Genomic DNA, 14,515 nt, shown 5'->3' with positions numbered 1-14,515 from the left:
GAGGGCAGCGCCGGTGTTCTCCGGCCGTGTCCGGGTTCTCCACCCGAACGCCGGTGGGCTTCCCCGATTCTTTCACTTTCTCTTACTTGGATGATAAAGACAAATTCATTGTTCGAGGAGGGGTTGTTGGCTCCGCAGTTACGGGGCTTGGAGTGCCGTTACAGAGAGGATTTTCTGTAAAGCTGTTTTCTTAGGTGGCACAGGCAGAAAAGTGTATCGCTCCACTGTGCAAATAGTTACAAAAAGTCCGTCTGTTTTTGCCCCCAGTTACATACTTCTCTCGATTCCTTCATCAAATTTTCATGCAGCTTCCAGTACTTTGTGAAGAGCACTCTGCTTGGTCTGGAGTGTACAGAAAACGAGTCTTTAACTCTGGTTAAGTTCATTTTTAGCACGAAGCAGGTACCTGCTAGGCATGGGAAAGTTTGCTGAAAGGAGGTAGTCTGTGAGCGTGCAAAGCAGATCAGCGAAGTGCAGGGAACTGGGGTGAGGAGGAGAGCTGCAGTGGTGCCTGGGTGCTCCCTGCTCTGGTGTAAGCTTGCAGGCTTCATTTGGCCTCAGTGTCCTGTGCTGTTCTTCAGTGTTTAGAATGGTTTTGAAACACTTGAAAAAGCTTGTGAGAATGAGCAATAGTCAAGGAACTGGGAAGAACTGAGTCATAAATACGTAGAAATGAACACAGTGACGTTCCCTATCCAGAGGGTAATAATATGGTACCAAGTGAAACAAAAATGGGAAGGAGACATTTCATGTACGCTTGCCATCTATTTTTGTCTCAATTTTGAAGCTGAAGTCTGTTGTTTTCCTTGCTTTCTTTGTATGTTCTTATATTAAAAGTAAGTTACTCTTAGTTCTTGGGGTACAGCCTTTGTCTATTGAAAAGATGGTGTGATAGTGTTGGAATCTCCCCATGCTTTTCTCCACACCTCTTGCAGGTCCTGCACTGACCATTACCCCATGAGTAGCTGTGCAGTGGCAGCACATCAGTTGCTTCACACCCACAAGTGATCAGGGGAAGAATGTATCTGAAGCCAAGTCAGGTTGTGGCTTGGTTTCCTTTGTCTGGACAGAGATAGGGGGTTAATAACTTGTTTCAGATTTTGTGTTCACCAGAATTGATGACAACCACTGGTTCCATTCAAGAAGGAGGTGCTTCAGGTCTTTTTTTCAGTACAAAAGTCCTGCTCTTCAGTCTTCCAAGTGGCACAGTAGTGCTGCAGGTGCTTCCTGGTTCTGGAGTTCTCCATGTTAAAACTACTTGAAGATAGCTCATGTCTCTCAGTATCATGATAACATTGTTCATTCTTTTTTGATTTGAAAAGTGCAGGGACACTGTTAAAATATCCATCTACTGTGAAGAAACAAAAGCAACAAAAAAACCACCAGGAGCTGTGCTTAAAAAAGTCCAGGAAGGGAATTTAGGAAAAAAAGTGAATAAATGTAGGCATCATAAAAGGCTGTTTGTGTCTGCATTTACTCTGGTAGTGCTTTGGTAGTGTTAGGATCCTGTCCATAATGCCCACCCTGAGCTGGAGGGATGAGCCTTTATATTTTTCTTCTCCCATTAGCTCAAACCTTCCTGCTCACTCTTGCCTTCAAACCCACACCTTGAGATGTACTTTTCCCCTTTGCCATTCTAGTGCTGCTAAAGCACCTGGTAACTGTTCATGCAAAAGCCAGATAACAACAGAAATAATCCACGCTAGAGAGTACCACAAGACTTGCAAGCTATGAAGGGCTTCATATCCAAACTTAGGAAAATCCTTGAGGTAAAGCCCCAGACTGTTCCAGCCTCTACCTGATTTGCCAATGAACTCTGGAGTGACAAAGGACCTGTAGTGACTGGGTAAAGAGTTGCTACAGAGAATGGAATTCTAAAAGTTCTTTTGATTGCTTGTTACCTCCATAATTACATCAAGATATTTACCTCATAAGTAGCAAACAGGGTAAGAAAAGTATGTTTTAAGAAGTGGATCTGTGGTGGTTGATGAGAAGGGTGATAATAGCAGCTTCAATATTAGGAGCTATGCCATGGCTTCACCAGTGTTTGCTGGTGCTGCTGCTGGAAGGAGTCCTGCCTTGCTTGCTCAAGCAGAAGGGAAGAGATAGCATGGTGAGAATAGCTGCACTGGGAGCTGCAGTCAAAACTGACCGAAATTCAAATGACTTTCCTTCAACCCTCTGTTTTCTAGCTTAGTTTCAACTCAGATCTGTTTGCATATCGTGTTGACTATGTGGGAAGGCAAATGTTTGTGCTGACTCAAAAGAAAGAGTAGAGTAAAGGTGGGAATAAACAACAGGAGAACCGAGTTGTTTCTGGTTGCTGGTAAAGTGTTTGGGAAAATGTGTTGCTAGTAGCAGTTCCCTTAGCCTCCTGTTATCCAAGATGTTTATTGATGAACTTCTTAAGGCTGCAAACAAGAATAGTAGATAGAATCAAACATTGAGACAGGTGTATTCTGAGCTTTTAATAGAGCTTGAAAATCTAGCAGAGGGAAAAAAAGTGGATGCCACAACTGCAAATATAAGACCAATGGATCCAAGTTGAAGGAGGGAAGATTTAGGTTGGATGTTAGGGGGAAGTTCTTTACAAGGAGAGTGGTTAGGCCCTGGAACGGGCTGCCCAGGGAGGTTGTGGATGCCCCGTCCTTGGACGTGTTTAAGGCCAGGTTGGACGGGGTCCTGGGCAACCTGATCTGAATGTGGATGTTTGGTGGCCCTGCCAGGCAGGGGGGTTGGAACTACATGATCCTTGGGGTCCCTTCCAACCCGGGTGATTCTGTGATTCTGTGACCAGACGATTCTATTACTTAGTGGCTCACTTATTGTGTCCTTTTTTCAGTTTTCTATCAGTAGTTGTTGCAGGCAGTGTCCTTCACAAAGTCAAACACTGTAGGCAGAGCGTATGTTCCTGATGAGGTACTGAAGTGAACTCAGAACCCTTTGTCCTCTAAACTGACTCACAAAACTGTTTGCTGGACTTGGAAGCCTAATTAGATGAAGGATATAGCAAAAGTGTCTTTAAAAAGAAGAGATGCATCCTGCTCTGGACAGCTTTCTCTTTTCCTCCCCCAGAAAGCTATTGTACAAGAACAACCCTCATCAAGTCTTCACTGTTTGCTCTATCTTTTCCCTTGCTTCTCTGCTTTCATGCAGCTCATTTTTCACAGAGGCTCCTAATTGAGAAATACATTAGATTTTTTCTGTTAGGCTTCTTCTGAGAGTTGTGAAATTTTGTCATTCCATCCTATTTGAAAGAACTGGTTGAAATTAGGCTGGAATTACTTCTTGGCATGGACAAGTTTTGAATAGAAATACACGAGTGGTGTGCATAACTTCTGATTTGAAGGACAGGGGAACAACATATCAAATCCTTTAGTGCTAGCAGTGTTGTAAGGAAAATGAGGCTTATGCTGTGTATATTTTAATTATTTTATATTTTGCTCTTGCCCTCTCACTTACCCCCCCCAAAAAGGATGGATACCTTTGAAAGGACTGCATTCTTCAGGACTCCTAGCACAGGATTTCCTTACTCAATCTCTGATTGGTGTGCAGACTCTTTCCTAGGATGGCTATCCTGTCTGCTCACCCTCCGTCCGGGCATCTTGCAGCTCACATCTGAGAGCTCTCCTTGGGTTGGTGCTGCTGAGCTGCCACAGATGTGAGCATTGGCACATGCCCTGTACAGCCTAGTCTTAAAGTTCTGGTATGTCTAGAAGAGGAAATCTCAGAAATGGAGAAGAGATGGGAAAATATGAGGAAAAACTGCTATTTTATTTTTTTTCTACAGCCTGTTTATTAAATGTGGGATTTCCTGTGGGAGCAGTGAAATACCAAGTATATTGTTATGGGAGGTGGCAGGCAGGCAGACTAGAAGTTTTATTAACTACTTACTTCTGCAGCCATTTGATCTGGTAACATGACTGTCAGTTCCTCAATTATGATGTTAATATAGAGTAGTCTTAATTGAGAGAAATGAAGTATACTTATGGCTAAATCTAGTTATTCAGTGGAAATAAAAGCCCGTATTACTTTGGATTGGTCCTGATGTTAGGAATCTATATTTTTGAAGAGCTGAACAGCCTGAGTTCCTGTTCTTCTCTGTGATGTGAAGTTACTTATTCACAGTGTAACGTCAGTTGGAAGAGAGCCTGGTCTGAGCCCCTTCTACAGGACCGGCTCCTAGGTTAGATAAACTTGGCCAGGGTCAAACCCAGCAGAGTTCTGAACTCTGCCCTCAAGAAGGTGGGGGTTCTGCTGTCACTGCAAGCAGCTCTTTTGTCAGTTTATGAATCATACAAGTTTCTCATTACAAAAAAAGAAGAAGTGATTGCTAGTTCAGATATGCAGTTTCTAATTTAATGAGCAGTTAAATGCCATTCAGGTGAGTGTGCTCACCCATTTCTTTTGAAGCCTGATTTCCTACATGGCAGGGGAAGGAAGAGAGGGGAGATGGCTTCCCCTTTTTCCTCTCCTGTGTCTGGTGACCACAAAGCAAAGAAAAAAGGATGTCATTTATGTCTGCTCTTTGTAAGCCCACGGTCTCCAAATTACTGGTGAGTTAGAAGTACTGATTAATTTTTTTTGCTGTTTATGCAGTGCATTTTTCCATGCTGTTGTTAATCTTGATATTTTGTAACTTGTCTCCTGGTTTCTGATTTGAAACCATGTGAGGACTTAAAACTGTGAACCTAATCTCCTATAACATAGGCTAGTAAATTTAAATTTGCTCAGTACGTTATCAGATTTCATCTAAACAAGCTTTACACAGATTGAGAGCAAGCATGTACATGAAGTTGCATTTCACCACCCCATGGGTTGTTTTTTTTTTCAATTACTTTTACATTTCACTTCAGTGCAGGGTCAGCATGGCAGTCACTACACTTGGCTTTTATGATTTTCTTTGTGTTGACTGAAGTTTTAACTTTCTAATAGTAGGTTGCAGTTTTCACTTGATATTTGGTGTTGATGTCTGTTCAGCTGAGGCACTTCATGTTTTAGTTGGATTTTCCTTTAGTGTTAGGAGGAAGAAATTTAGGAATGACATTTTACCTTTAAGATTGCTATAAATAGTAGATTGTTTCACGTTAATAATCTTAAACTGATAACTAAAATAAAAACCTTCATTTTAATGCAGCATACAGATAATTTGCACTGTAAACTGTATTGCTGCGTATCTTCAGCAGAAATTTTTCTTTGCAGTTAATGCAGTTTTAATATATGAAACCTTATTCCCATAATTTTTTAGCTGAGCATGGTAGACTGCTGAAATGATGGTTCTGGTTGCTTCCTCACTTCTTCTGCAAGGAAATGGAATAGCAGTTTCATCTAGTTTTAGCCTTAGTTTCCACATATTTTAACTTCTCTATTTAGAGGAAGTGTCAAAAATTCTTTGTTGGGCAGACTTTCCCATAAGTGGGTTTTTGTGAGCTTGTTACACTGGGTGTTTTTGTTTTGAATTGAAAAATTGAATTGAAAAATACATGCTTTGAATTTTATGTTATGAAGATAAATCTGCAAGCAATCGTTTTCATTGCAATATTTAGTCCACGTTGGTATTTATGCAATGAAATGTAACATCAAATATAGGAAAAGGATGCAAATGGAGCTGTGAAGAACTAGGGAGACTGAAGGAAGAAGTGCAAATTTTTGCAGTGTGAAGGTGAGCCTCAGGTGTGTAAGAATTGCTTTAGCACACGTTTGTTCAGTCCTTTACTGGGAAGCACTGAGTTCAGCTGCATTGTAATTGGCAGAAGTGGTTTCAGGTGTGAAAAGTGCAGTCATGCACTGCAGTCTGGTTTTGTCCTCCTTAACTGAAATGCGAGAACATGGACTCGCAAGGCATTCTGCAGGGGAAAAAAACTGAGTTCTTTGTATTTTCTGAAGGAGCTTTAATTAGTGTTATTTAAGGTTTTTTGTTTTGTTTTTTTGCAATTAAAAGTAATGAAATGCTGTGCCATGTTACAGTTATACCCACACTGAAAAAGTGCAGCGATTTGCTGTTACTGATTTAGCTGCAAATAGAAGATGAATGGTTCAGCTGTGTGCCTGTGTTTATGCAGTGCGTGCAAGGCAACATTTAGCAGCCAGTTAGTAGTCAAAGCCATATTGCAGTTAATTTCTTTTTCCCATAAAAGCCATCTAATTACATGTTATTTTTTTTTTCTTTTTTTCCTTCTGTCTAGGGTGTGGATTCAGGGTTTGTTCCCAGCGTTCATGATTTTGATAAGAAACTTACTGAGGCTGATGCTTACTTACAGATCTTGATAGACCAGCTGAAGGTAAGTTAACAAACTGGTGTACTTACTGCACTGTGGGGATTTCAAGGTCTGTCTGAAAGGAAGCTCAGCAGAGGGAAAAAGAAATGTTTTATGCTTTGTGCATGTTCTAATAGTTGTGGGAAGCAAAGAGTTCATCTGGCTGAGCTGAAATGTGTGTGCTGGAGAAATTCCTTTCCTATATGTGAAACCTGTTGATATTAGAATTTTATTTCTTGCACTCACAGAATATAACAATTTTTTTTTCCAAGACTAAGAAAATAAAGAATTATAATAGGTTAAAAGCTGTAGAAACTGAAAGCGACATTCTCTATTTCTCCTAGAGTAGATCTTGAGGTTGACAAAGCTAGAAAATCAGAGTAACTTCAACTTATATAGAAGATTTGCAATGGCTGAAACATCTTTTTGTATGCTTAAGTTCTTGGAAATGTCAGAGATCAGTTAAATTTAATTTTAAAACAAATCATCTCTTACTTGTGGCATTTTAGAGTTGTATCTATCTATCACACAACAATGCAACTACAGTTGCAACTGATTTTCAGACTTTGTTGCAGTAGTGATAATCTGTTTTCTGTTTTGTCCTTGAGTGAAAACATTGTGTCAAAAGTTGTGTGCCAGTACTGGTCTTTTCCACTTCGTTTATGTATTTCAGGAGTTGGGGGGGGAAGGTGAGGAGTGATATAATCACATCTCTCAGCACTCACCTTGTTGAGAAAAACAAAGTATTTGCTGTTGGTTAGGACTCTTTTTCCCATGACTCAGCAGGTTAAAATTGCTCTTAAGATTGCTTCAGTTCTGCTGGTTTGGACTTTTTTCCCCTGGTATAATGGACAAGTACTGTACATGGAGTATTCAGCAAAAATTCAGTGGCAGGGTGGATATGGGGGAGAGTGCAGCGACAGGAATGGAAATGGGAAAAGAGATGCAAGCAAAATCTGTAGCTAATCTGCAGAGGTTTCATTCAGGAGTTAGCTTTAATTTGTGTTCCAAGGCCATCCTGCAGGAGAATATGGGAGATGCGTGCCTCACTGAAAGAAGGTATTTAAACATAACTCCTTTTAATCACTTTTTCACTCCAGCAGAGAGGAGGAAGTATAGGAATTAATTAGGAAATAAAAGCAAATTTAAGGATGTCCAGAGATCACAACTAAAGTCTGCTTTGGAAGCAGAAATGAGCCCTCAAGGGAAAGGGGATCACGTAAGTAACTACTGCATAGGCAACTGAGAGGAGAGCTCTAGTTCACCTGGTAAAAATGCTTTTGCCTGAGCAAGGATGGATATGATGAACTTTTGAGCATTACCCTTAATCACTTCTTTTTTTCCTTCAGCAGCTTAATGGTTATTTGTATGTGCACCTCAGCGTGCTGTCAAAAGCAACTTTAAAATGTTTCACAGCTCAACCTGTCTTAAATACATACTCAAGCCTTTCAGTAAGAATTTGCTCTGCTTTATTTGCCTGCATCTTGTATTCCACTCTTAATAAAATAAATAAATGCAGTGATAAAGCTGTGAAATCATTCTGTCTTTGTAAAAGAACTGCTTGCAAGTCTTAAATGATTTGAATCACTACCTGAATTAAGAAGGTACCTGGAAGTCTCGATAAGGATTTAGGCTTTTTTGGTAAGCACTCTGTATGCTGCAAAGATCTTTGCAGAAATGAGAATGATGCTTCGAGGTATGTAGTGTTAACTTCTGTTATATAACTCGTATAAAAACTCAAGTCTTATTAAATGTGCTTAATTCAGAATTTTCAGTCATTTTGGCTGTTATATAGAGAAAAAAAAAACAAAAACAAAAACAAACCTTTAATATTTCTCTTGCTTTTAGCTCTTTGATGAAAAACTCCAGAACTGCAAAGATGATGAACAGAGAAAAGCAAGTACTTTTTGTCTTAAATATTGCTTACTTTGCTTGATCTGATAGTTTTGTGCATCAGTAGATGATAGGTATTTAAATGTTTTATTTTCCTGTTCTTCAAGTTGTCTCAATCACTACAAGCAATTGGAGTAACATAAACAATGTAACTTATGTGGTGAGTAAATGGTAAATTGAATTTTTTGTAATACTGGGTGCCATACTTATAACATTGAAAAGATTTTGGTCTGTAGGAAATAATTACTACTCCAGTGATTACTGCTACCAACTTCAGAGCATCATAACTTAAATTTGCAATTTTTTTTAATCTTATAACAAAGATGAGCGTTGAACAGATGTGTTTGTAGGCATAGCAAACCTGTTCTGAGGGGAAAAATGAACACCAAGAATCACATATTTCCTATATTCAGTCTTCATTTGTTTCTGTTTCCGTGACCAGTAATGCTATGGGTTGGAAATCTGAGAATGTCAGACTTCATATACCTGAGGTGATTGTATAAGTGTGCTTAATCTGTAGACAGCTGACTAAAAGAGCAAGATCTAAAGACACTCTGTTTTTCCTCCCCTACTTACTGCTGGGGAAGAATTCTCCTTCAATGCTGACCTCTGTTCAGGTGCTACTTTGCAGATCAGGCAATACTTTTTTCTCTTTTTTTTTCCTTCCCTGCTGTGACAGTGCTTCTAATCCCTAGAGACTTTCTGCACGTTGTGCTGATTTCTCCCTTCATCTCTGCAAGGTATCCATGGAGCAGAAAGATTGACTTTGTAGAGAAGGGAAGAAGCTTATTTAGAAGAGGTCAGCTTCCTCAGTTTTCAAGTCTTTAAGTGTTGCAGTTACTATAGGTTCCATTTATTCTCTATTAAAAATGAAAGAGATCTGGCCAAATACTTTTTTTGATCGTGTCTCTTCCTGGACTGAAGCAGCTAAGAGGCTTTTTAATGCTGTATTTAGCAGTTTCCCTGGTTATGTAAATACGGTTCAGCTTTCAGGCTCTGGACTGAGTCTGAACTGCAGGGTACTGCCACGCAGCCCATCATCTTTTCATCTGGGGAAGTGAGTTTTGGTGATTGGTTGCACGTTACGTGTTTCCCAAATAGCTAAATGCTGTTTCCTGCAGCTGATTGTGGCCAGGCGTTTAAAACTTGAGTGATTACTTTGGCAGGAACATCGGACAAAGCACTGGACATACTTTGTCTTCATAGGCTGTAGGTTAGGGGATGGGTGTGCTGAGGTGCTTCCTGGATATTTTCTTCTCAGCCATGGTAACTTGTGGAAGTTGGAAGAACGTTCAGACTTGATGTGAAGACTGAGAAATATTGTGCAGGAGGTGTAGCCTGATGAAGCTGTTTGGTTTGTAGCAAGTGGGTTTGGTGAAGTAAATCTAAGGCTGAACATGGGGATTTAAATTGCACTTCATTGAATCCAGCCATGAGTTGGTCACTTCTTTTTGCCAGACAAGCTGATCTGACTCTCTGTAGCCACATTATTATTGAATGAGGCAAAAATCGTGACTGATGAAATAAAATCAGCTTTCTGTTGATTCACCAGTGGTTTCATTTAAAAATTAAAAAAAAAAATCAGATATCAAGGAGGTGCAAAAAGCAGCGACTAGGTGAAGTAGTTTCAGTGGGAGCCTGCAATTTGATTAGATTAGTTATAGCATGTGGCTGCATTCTGCAGTATAAATTGAAGAATTTGGAAGAAGAGTCACTTTCCAAGGAGCACAGATAGAGAAGACAACACGTTTCTGCAGAATATCACTGTTTCATCTGAAAATGTGTTTAATAACCAAGGAAACAGTAAAATTTCTTCCTAATTGATATTCAGAGAATAGGGATCTTGAAGAGTGAAAATTGTGATAAATTAGTAGTATATGATATTTGGCTTTATTGTCTAATTGTTTTCATCCTCAACATGCTCCTTGTTTAATTTAGCTAATGAAAATTCAGAGTCTTTCATATCTGTACTTGCTCTTTAGAAGGGTCTTCACAAGGATGGGATCTGTCTGGCTTTTTGGGATCATCATAGAATAGCTTAGGTTGGAAGGGACTTTGAAGATTATCAAGTTCCAACGCCTGTGTATATGCACAGACAGAGATACAGAAGGCAAAATTCCATTTCCCCATGCTTTGCCTTGCAGCGTAGCCACGGGGCACAAATGTGGAAGAAAAAAATGGATTAATGCAGAATGCTTCTGCTTAGGCTGACCTCCTCACAGAAAACTTCATTTCACTAAAGAAAAAAAAAGTTACGATTGCATAATCTGTGGCTATGCCTTGGTAACCAGGTGGCCTGAGTCTCATCCCATCCCAGATCTTCTGTGCAACCTCAGATGTGGTACGCTTTGTCTGCACCTACGTGCAAGAATAGCAGTGTCTGAATTCGACTATTGTTTGAAAGATTACAGATGGGTTGGGAGAACGCTGTGACCAAACTGCATCACATGACCTGTCATCACTTTCAGATTTCACAGATTTCAACAGTTATCTGCAAAGGGAATAAGATACTGATTTTTCTGGCGTGTAAATATTGTTAAAACTTCCTGGGAAAAGTAGATGAAGAACCATCAGAACTGCTGATGGCTGCCTACAGTTGGCTATGAAGCCTTGAGGCTGAGTGATTCATTGCAGTGTTTTGTCTTTCAGCTGATGAAAACTTTGTGTTTGGGTGCGTGTATTTTGGTGCTGTAAGGCTCAAAACTTTGAAGTGCTGTCATCATATTTCAAATGATTCCAGTACATGTTCATGAAGTTTGGACTGGAAGTATAATAGAGACAGGCAAAACAATATAGGAATTCTTAACTGTTGGCATATTTTGTGCTTGCAGCAGAAGTAAATGTAATGGAGCATCCCTGAGAGGCAGTTTCCTACATGGCTGTGGCCCAGTTGTTCCTGTGGCACTGTTTGGCCACCTCTTGCCAAGACAGAGATAGAAGGAAATGTATAGCATCCTTATGAATAGTGTACAGAACAGTATAACTGAAAGACTTTCCCTGGGCATTTGCTGGGAAACCGTCACCGCGTTTTTGTCCATGTATACTAAGACTGTGAATCTACAGGAACAAACAGGCATGTTGCTCTTTTATGATGTAGAATGCAGCTTGCAGTGCTGTGTGGGGGAAAATGTTCCTTCACACGCTTTGATTGCTGAAGAGTCACACAGAAGCTGATTCAAGTCACGTGAGACCTTCATATTAATCAAAACAAAGAGGTCCTGTAATTGAATTTGTAGAGGATCAGTGTGGAGTCCAATTGGATAATTTTGCCTTCAGCAGACAGACATAAGGACATCAACAGGATGCACGTGCTTCTTAGATAGGTTGTGCTTATCTGTAACAAGGCATGCAGATGCATTTTGCATGCCTGGTGTGCAGCTCCACACAGGAAATATTTGTGAACCAGTGTTTCCAGATAAGAGGGCAGACTTCCAGGTGCAGAACTGTCTGCTTAGAAGAAGCAAGAATAGGTGTGCACTGTTATTGTTCCATGATTTTTCTTTTTAAAACTGAGTTTACCTGTGTTTGCTTGTTACACTTGAACAGAGCTTAATTTCAAGTAATTCTGGTTGTTGGAATGCACTGCTTTCAGTACACTGCATTAGAGTAGTGTAGTTGGAGTGAATCATCATACTGCATTTCATCTTTGTTGCTGTTAGTGGGAGGCAAAGGTGAAGCACGCACTTCAATGGGTAGATATGTGTGATGTCACTGCTCAGAAATTCCTAAGCTTGATGGCTTCAGGTTTTAATTAGCAGATTGAACTCAGTCTTTTCAATTACAAAATGAAAATTTTGTTTTCATGTAGAAATAGTTTTTTTGTGTTGATTGCTTTTTTTTTTCATGTCCTCCATGTGTTTGAGATTAAAATACAATTTTGTCTTTATGTAGAAATAATTTCCTTCACGTTGATTGCTTTTTTTTTTTTTTTTTTTCATGCCCTCCATGTGTTTAAAATACAATGTTTGTACAGTATTTAGGTCAAACTGCATGCTGGAAGTTCTTTTCTTTAACCACATTGTTGAAATTTTTCTTTTACAGAAAATTGAAAGTCTGAAAGAAACCACCAGTGTAAGTTATTTCAATTTTTTAACTACTACATAGATTTTGAATGGTCACCTTGTTTTCTTTTGAAAAATTCTGAACTTCATTCCTGAAAAACGGCAAGTTGTTTTGTTTTCCCTTTTTCATTGAGATTGATGGAATTTCAAACTTCATGTTCAGAAACAGAATAGAATAACCTTTTATGTCACTCATTCCAGGCAGACAACGTTGATGACCTGTCTCTCTCTTTTGCTCTTTTGCTAAAAGGTTTTTGGGTAGTAGAAAAAAAACACAGGCTCTTACCAGGTTATCTTTACCACTTGACTAATGCACAATTTTTCCAGTATATACATCTGTTTAAAAACAAAAAAGCTTCTTATCACAGATGTCTTCAGAGTTGCACAGTAGGGACTGCTTAACTCTGCTGACATGGATAACTTGCTTCTCCATATCTGTTGAAACTTTGAATGAGTTGTCATTGCCTACAGTGGGGAATGTGGATTCTGTGCTCCAAGAACACTCCTCTCTATTGTTTTGTCTTGCTTGTTCCATCCCTTCATCTCAGCTTTTCAGACATTTACTTTGTAATGAATGCTAAGATGTCTGTCTTATTCCTGGATCTATGCTGTTAGACTTGAGTCTGGTCCAGGCCTCTTCCAGTCCTTTATCAGTATTTCTTCATGTCTGGTAAATCATAGGGATGTCCTGTAACAATTGTGGAAAATTACCACTTTGCCTTGGATTAATTTTCTCTGAGTTCTGATAAATCAGTGTTTCCTCTCCAATTGAATGTTGTTATATTTTTCTAGTCTTCTTTCTCACCTTGTCTTTTATGCTGAGTCTTCTGTAGGACCTTTTTCTATTTCTTGAATGCTTGTGCATTCTTTCAGAGCACTGATTTGCCTGTTAATCTTCCACTGCTGTCCTCACCTTCCCTTTTTACTCACCTGTCTAAGTAGTTCTTAGTGGATTACCCTGGACAATGGAAAAATCTCACCTCAGTGTGGATTTCAAGGAGCACAGTACAGGGTCAGCTTGGGGCCCAACTGACTTTCAGCTCTCATATCAGTCCAAGTTCCTGCAGAGCACTATCTCATGGGTGCTCTGGTTTCTGGAAACCTGTATTAGATCCAGTAGTGTAACATCAAAAGGGCAGCCTGTTCTGGTTCTGCTTTCAGATTTAGGTCTAGCATCTTAGAATTGTAAAATCATAGAATAGCTGAGTTTGGAAGAGACTTTGGAGGTCTGCAGTCCAGCCTCATGCTCAGAGCAGGCTCAGCTAGAGCTGGTTGCCCAGGACTGAATCCCCTTGGGTCTTCCATTATTTTGGTTTGTGGCTACTGCTTGCTGTTCTGTCACTGGATACCAGTGCAAAAAATCTGCTGTCTTCCTGACTTCCCTCTTCTATCAGAGGCTGAAACCCACTGATAAGGTCTCCCTTGAACATCCTTCTCTTCAGGTTATACAATCCCAGCTTTCCATAATCATCTTTCCTATCATTTTTGTTTCCAATCCGTTGCTGGAATTTGCTCCTAAATACTCAAGTTTGTCTTGTACTGAACTGTAGCATGAGTTCAGACAGCTCTGCAGGAGTCTGCTTATTAGTGCTAATTAAATACGAGCTAGGCCAGACCTTCTCTGCTTTCCCCAGGATGTGGTGGATAATGGTTGTAGCTCTGTCCTGTTAGTTGTGCCTAGCATGACATGGCCCAAGATAATTCTGTGTAGGGCTCTTGGTTTCCAGGTGACATGGTGCAGAAGCATATAAGCCAACTCTTAAGAAGGCAAACTTTCTTGCTCTTTCCTTAATTTTCTCTTTTTACATGTTTTGTTATGCTGAATCTCTTTATATGCTGATTATATGTTTTCCAGTGCTCCTTCTTATTTCATTACTGTTGCTTCTGCCTCACATGTTCAGCTTTTTCTCTGGTATTCTACTGTTCCTTATTTGTATGAAGTATCAGAACTCACACTGTCACATCTTCTGCAGAACATCCATTACCCTTCACACTAATTACTTTCATTACTTTTTTCTTCTTCCCTTCCCCCTTATCTTCATCTTACAGAGAGAACTTGTCAAGTATGTAAATGAGGGATCCCTCTCATCAAAACTAAAGAAGTAGTACTGCTAAATGCATTAGGTCCAATCTTTGCTCAGAATTTGCCTGCTTGCATTTGTGTGAAAGTTAGAAGCTGACTTCCATTTCTCCTTGGAACGCTGACCTTTATGTGGCTTTTGGAAACTTCAGTTTCCTGCTGCTGTGCCTCTGTCCTTGGCAAAAGAAGTACAGAATGAAGTGAGGGTGGGGAAAGTAGGGCTT

General features: G+C 39.8%; 1 protein-coding gene across 5 annotated transcripts in view; it reads left to right on the top strand.

Annotated features, from left to right (window-relative positions):
* The window catches only part of OSBPL9 (oxysterol binding protein like 9), a 56,641-nt gene that overhangs the window by 25,785 nt on the left and 16,341 nt on the right, over positions 1 to 14,515 (top strand). For 4 of the 5 annotated variants that reach the window (XR_007377288.1, XM_048946254.1, XM_048946253.1 and 1 more), the window contains 3 exons: positions 6,186 to 6,281; positions 8,106 to 8,153; positions 12,192 to 12,221. Coding sequence is in view for 4 of the 5 variants with exons in the window: in XM_048946254.1 (XP_048802211.1) it covers positions 6,186 to 6,281; positions 8,106 to 8,153; positions 12,192 to 12,221 (174 nt within the window). In the remaining variant the exon portion in view is untranslated. Of the gene's footprint in view, positions 1 to 4,271; positions 4,557 to 6,185; positions 6,282 to 8,105; positions 8,154 to 12,191; positions 12,222 to 14,515 lie in introns of those variants that run through there. The other variant, XM_048946255.1, reaches the window with a different exon arrangement.

Source organism: Lagopus muta, chromosome 5 (genome assembly GCF_023343835.1).
Source record: "Lagopus muta isolate bLagMut1 chromosome 5, bLagMut1 primary, whole genome shotgun sequence".
Lineage (NCBI taxonomy): Eukaryota > Metazoa > Chordata > Aves > Galliformes > Phasianidae > Lagopus > Lagopus muta.
The sequence above is the reverse complement of the archived record's forward strand: the minus strand, read 5'-3'. Positions and strand labels throughout refer to the sequence as shown.